A 6000-nucleotide genomic window follows, 5' to 3' on the forward strand; every position below is an offset into this window, starting at 1 on the left:
CAGAGCAGCCATGTCGTATCTCCCATCCCCAACGGCAAAGCCTCCCTGGGCTCGCTCCTTCGCTTGCTTTTTCCCCTGCCTGGCTGTAACCCGTCTCCCCAAAACACTTTTTTTTCCCCGGCTTCCTAGGAAATTAAAGGTTCCGCGCGCCCATCGCCCCCGACCCAGCCTTTCAGCATCCTTGGCGCCCACTCATTCCGCCACCGAACTCGACGTTGGTGCGCCCCATATGGGGAAGAGGAGGGAACCAAACGCCTCCAAAGTTTGGAAAAGTTTCCAAAGGGCTGGGGAAGGGAGGCAGGGGATGCTAACAGGGAGAATGGGGAGGATCACCTGTTGATAGAGAGAGGTAAAGTTTGCCTTGCCCCATCTCCCCGCTCCGCCGAGCCCGGCGCTCACCTTGAGCCCGCGGATCTCGCCGAGGTGCAGCTGCAGGCGGCGGTTCACCTCGCGGATGAGGTTGCTGTGGTCCAACATCGCGCTCACCTTCTCGGCCTCCGCGCGCCGCAGGCAGCGGATCAGCTCCTCCTTGCTCCACTGCAGCAGCTCCTCGTCCGACACTTTGGACAGGTCCTCCACGGCGGCGGCCGCGGGCTGGCCCGCAGAGGTTGGGGGACAACTTTCCGCCGCCGCCGCCGCCGCCGCGCCTCCAGCCGCCTTCGACATGGTATCCGCGCGGTGGCAGGTGCGAGTGGGTGGAAGAAGCGAAGCGACTCCCGAAGACGCGGGTGCGGCGGGGCCGCCTCCGCCCACACCCTTGTGGGCTCCGGAGAGTCAGCTGCACCGCCCGGGGGCCGCTAGGCTGGGGCGGCTGGGGTCGCGCTGGACCGCCATCCTACCTCGCCATCCCCGCGCGCGCGCCCGCGCACCCCCAGGGCCGGGCAGCCACCCGCGCGCTGCGGCCGAGGAGCACCCCAACTCCACTCAAGTCCATGGTGAGGGACACTGAGGAGCGACGCCGCCGCGGGAGACCCTCGGGAGCCGCACCTCGGTTCCCCGGCTCTCTCTGTCGCCCCCCACACTCACACACACGCAGCCACACACGCTCACTTTCCTCCCTCTTGCCCAGCTGCAGCCCTCGCTTCTCTCCCAGCCCGGCTGGAGCGCGCCGGGCTTCGCGGCACCTCCCGGGCTAATGTAGCGCCGCCGCCGCTGCTACCCGTGGGATCCGCGTGCCGGCCGGCTGCGCTCTTCCTGACGCCTTCGCTGCGCACGCCGCCGCTCCCAGGCTGCTGGGAGAAGCCTAGGATTTGCAGCGCGGAGCCTAGGAGGGGTGGAGGGTGGGGGCTGGGGGGTAAAGGCTAGATCAGCAGGAGGAGGAGCCTGGAGCCGGGCTGCCTGCTGCCAGCCGCACCTCCCACGCCGGCCGGACGCCGCTGCGGCTCGCCCGCCTGCGGGGCTCCCGAGGCGCGTTCCCCGCTGTCCCGCCGGGGAAGGCCGGGGGCGCGGCTCCTTCAGCGCCGCGGCGCGGGTTGGGCGGGGAGGGAGAAGTGTGAGCAGCTGTGAAGCTTCGGCTTTGAGAGGGTCGCGCGCGCCACCGTGTGGCGGGAGTAGCTCTCTCCGCCCCCCGCACGTCAGACTCGTGACCAGTCAGGAGAAACACAAGCTGAGCAAAATGAGAAATGCCTGGTATTTGGAGAAATTGGGGTTTAGGAGAGATGGGTAAGAAGGCCTGAAGGGTAACCGTCTGTATTTTGGAGAATGGAAGAAGAAGTTCGGTGGCAAAAACAAGGGGAAGGGCGTTGGGATAGGAACGTTTAAGAAAATCCTAGTACTCTGCAAGGGTGGGGGAAAGAAGCTTCTGGGGAATACTCCTTAGGGACCACCCGCCCCCAACCCCACCCTCAGTCCTTTGTTTTTTCTAAAATCCACTGCTTTGTGAAGTTTAAGGGGAAGTTCTGGATCTTTTATATTTTTGTTTGGAAACATCAAAGCCTTAAGGGAAAAATAAAAACCTTCATCTCTTACTTCCTGAGGCCTGGATTTCAAGGTCGCAGAGTCACCTCCCCTCTGAGCAAAACATGGCCCCTTAGGCAAGCTGAAATGCCAAGCAAGGAGACCCCTTTTTTCCTCTGTCCCAAGGCAGCTCTGCATTACTGGCAGGGTTTTTTATAATGGTAATTTCTGGAAGAGGTACTATGTGTCCCTGGGTTCTGTCTTTGGGCTACAAGAGTCCTTTGCCCCATCCCCAGTTCTACTCTCTTGTGAGGTCTCATGGAATCATCTCTGAGCAGAAAACATGTTTTTTGCCTGAAGAAGTGGATACATTTGGTCCTGGGGATGTTATTTCGGTGTCTACTCTCCTTTCCAGGGTGGAGACAAGTTAGAAAACTGCAGGGATTTACCCCCACAGGGTGCAGATGCATTCATCTCCATCCAGTGGGATGAGGATTTAAATCAGTCCCTCCACCAGCTGGTCAGTGTGTGTCCTCTGATAAAGCTGCCACTTGTTAAGAGATAATCAGTTTGAGACTTCTAAGACCTGACTTCCTGGAGAGTCTGAAAGGTGGTGTCACCCTCTGACCTAAATGGCCTTGTTCCCCTCGGCTTGACTAAACTTCAGGCAGGTTTTCTTCCTGACCAAAGATCCCTGACCTCCCTTTTCTTAGAGCATTTATTTTAGAAAACTTTCCATTGTAAACTTTCTCTGCTCCTTTGAGTTGTAAATCATCTCCCAACTTCTCACCAGTTTTACCATCTAGGAATTCATTCTCAAGAACCTGGGATCCATCTCTTTGAAATGTGATCAAGGAAGAGAACACTGCATCCTCCTTATTTGAGGTAGAAGCCTAACTTTAATAAGTACCAATTAGCAAACATTTTCTTTATGTTGTCATTAAAGACAGATTCCTTCTCTTTGCTCAGCCATCCATGGATGCCTCTTGGCCACGAGATGGCTGCTGGACCTCCAGCTGCCATCCATCTACATATAAGACAGGAAGAAGACAGAAGCAAATGGCAAAGGGGCACATGCTCCTTTAAAAAGTTCTCCTGGTAATGTGACAATGAATATATACATGTTCATGTATAATTGAAAAATTGTGCTCTACACTGGAATTTGACACAACATTGTAAAATGATTATAAATCAATAAAAAAAAAGTTAAAAAATTAATTAATTTTAAAAAAAGTTCTCCTGGTAATACCCAATGAATCTCATTTATCTCCTAATAGCCAGGGCTTGTCATATGACTACTTCTCAGCTTCAAGGGAAGCTAGGTAATTTTTTCAAGTTAAGCACATTAATGCCACAATTAAATCAAGTTTGTTTTAATAAGAAATAAGAAAACAAATATTGGTTAGGCAACTAACGGTTTCATATGCAAACCTTAGCATGGACTCTATACAGTAAAAGGAAGTATCTAAAAACCAACCATAAATGACTCTAAGTCATTCGTTCCTGATGGTTTTACCTCATTTTGAACTGTTTCATCATGACTCACTATTGCCCCACCCAGATTCTCACAAGGTCTCACCTGACTGTCCTCACTGGTCTTTCTGACTCCAACATCACCTACCTCGAATCTGCTTTTCACACAACTGCCCAAGTAAACAATCTAAAAAAGTCAAGTCCAGCTGCTTCATCCCTAAGGTAGATCGAATCATTGCTCATAATTCTTCACAACCTCCCTGTATAATTCATACTGTCTCTGCAATGTGACTTTGCGGTAGCTCCCACTGAGGGGTGGAGGTCCATCTCCCCTCTCGATAATACTGTGCTCGCTCAGATCTGCGTGCAGCAGGAATGCACTAGACAGCAGATAAAGCTCCCCTGCCTAAATTCCTTCAGTGGCACCTCGGTATCTCTCCACAGAGCAAAGACGCATTCCTTAGCAGAGCACGGAGGATGGGCACAGTTGGCCCTTGCCTACTTCGCCAGCCTTGCCTCATATTTCATACTTTTCATATTTTATGAACTGCCCGTAGCTCCCTGTGGGTGCTCCCCATACTTCTGTGCTCCATGGATGCTATCCGCTCATGCACGGAGTGCCTTCCCTGCCTTTTTCTCCTGGACAACTTGCTCTGGATCCTTCCACGGGCACCATCACCTCCAGGTCCCCAGCATCAGCCCATACGTCTCCAGTGGAGGCAGGGGTATCCCTCTCCACTCCCATAATCTCCAGTGCTTACCCCTCACTTAGCACTTAAAACAGAATTTTGAACTACAGAAAATTATAGGTAGAGGCTCAGACTAACTCAGCTGAATTGTAACAGAAAGTTTCGCTCCAGCCAGTGAAACTCTTTTCTGTTTTCTCCAAGCCCTTCAGACTCCCATCACGCCCTACAGAACTCCTTGATACAATGAGAGGTGCTATTGAGGACAGCACTGAGTATAGCCCACAATGCCTCATTATGATGCTGCACCCCACCCCTTGCTGTTTCATCGCAACTCATTAGTTTTTTTTTAAGTTATTAAAATCAACATTGTTTAATGAAAATATCATTTCTTTTTGCATGAACATGTATTAACTACAAGAAATGTTCCATGCTTTGTTCTATGATTTACTGTTAGAGTCTTAAAGAATAATATTTTCCTCAAAAGATATTATGGCGAAGGGATTTCTTTTGGTGGAACAGTTCGTACATCAAATCTGGTGCATAGCTAAGGCCACTGGGAACCTTAACAAGCTCTCTTCTGAGGGGGGCTCTCTTCTGTCTCTTCGTCTTTCTGTCTGCCTCCATTTCTCTCTCTCAGACACAAACACGTAAAATTTTGTGAAAGGGGACTTCCTGCAATACAAAGACAGACTTCACATTTTCAGAAAGACACTTGACAAAGCACGTTTCTCAATTCAAGTCTGTGTGAGGTCTGGGCAACTGCCTTATTTTCTAGAACAATCGGTGGTTCCAAAATCAGGAGATCATCTTCCCCAAAGGAAGAGTTCTGGTCCGTGTTGATGAAGTTGGGGATGTTACATTTCATGAGCCTGTTCAGCTCCTCCTCTGGCCACCTGATGCATCTGATGGCGTCCTGGAGCCGAATATCACTGTCAAGGGCAATGGTTGAGATACCAGCTTTGGCCTTGTCCAAGTGGTCCACTTCATTCACGTAGCAGTGAAAGAGGGACCTAAGATTCGTCATTGCCCTGCTCATTAGTTTTAATCTTACAAAGACTGTGAGTTATGCAGTTGGGGTGTATTTCTTTTTGCACTGGTTGCTGGGAAGTCAGATTTAAACTTGTGGCTCACATTCAGCTACTTAGACAAGACTTAAGGAATATAATTTGTTGATTAATTCTGACTTCCATCATTATTTTACTTTCAAATTTCCTTCTCCAAATTTCCAGATTTCTTTTTTGCTTTGTTCAGTATGGGTCTTTGTAAGTTACCAGATACATACATGTACATACACATGTATGTGTGAGTGTATGTACACATACACTCAGCAGTAAAGAGAAGAAAGAAGAAAGGGACGAAAAGGAGGTCTTGTCTTCAGTCATAGAACCTCCATCTTTTCTCTCTCATTGACGTCTTCTCCTGCTTTTAGTCCCTAAACTCCATAAATACAAGGCCCACTTCCTGCCTAGAGTCAGCACTCAATAAAGAAAAGAGGGAAGGAGGGAGGGAATAGGCTTGCTAGAGGCTTTTGTTCAGATTTTTTTATACCTCTGGTTTGGAATGCCTCTTCCTTTTGAAAATATTAATTACTGTTTGGTATATGCTATTTTGGAATTCAAAGGAGTGCTTTGCAGTTTAGAAAATTTTTCAAACATTTTCAGAATTGTTTAAATGCAGGTGCAGGATAATATGGTGCTTTAATGAGTTAGTCTCAAATTGCTGCAAAATGTACTCAGGTGACAGGTTATTCACTGATGATGCCAGAGTAAGTACTTGCACTGCATGAACAAGGCTGAGGTTTATCTGTGTGTTGTGTCAAGTAACACGAGCAGCTACTGAAACCTCCTATCTTACTCCACCAAGACTTCAATACTCAATGGAAGTGCATTGATTTTAGCTTTGTTGTCTAATTCTGAGTCCAGATCCAGGGAAAACAGTCATT

General features: G+C 49.5%; 1 protein-coding gene across 5 annotated transcripts in view; it reads right to left on the minus strand.

Annotated features, from left to right (window-relative positions):
• CCDC85A (coiled-coil domain containing 85A) overlaps nt 1–1568 on the minus strand; it is a 181936-nt gene extending 180368 nt beyond the window's left edge. For 3 of the 5 annotated variants that reach the window (XM_006217733.3, XM_015250754.3, XM_031675545.2), the window contains exon 1: nt 400–802. In XM_006217733.3, the coding sequence (XP_006217795.1) occupies nt 400–666 (267 nt within the window). In that variant the 5' untranslated portion in view covers nt 667–802. Of the gene's footprint in view, nt 1–399 lie in introns of all 5 variants that reach the window. The other 2 variants (XM_031675546.2, XM_006217734.3) reach the window with 2 other exon arrangements.
• Nucleotides 1569–6000: the final 4432 nt, after the last annotated feature.

Source organism: Vicugna pacos, chromosome 15 (genome assembly GCF_048564905.1).
Source record: "Vicugna pacos chromosome 15, VicPac4, whole genome shotgun sequence".
Taxonomy (NCBI): Eukaryota; Metazoa; Chordata; class Mammalia; order Artiodactyla; family Camelidae; genus Vicugna; species Vicugna pacos.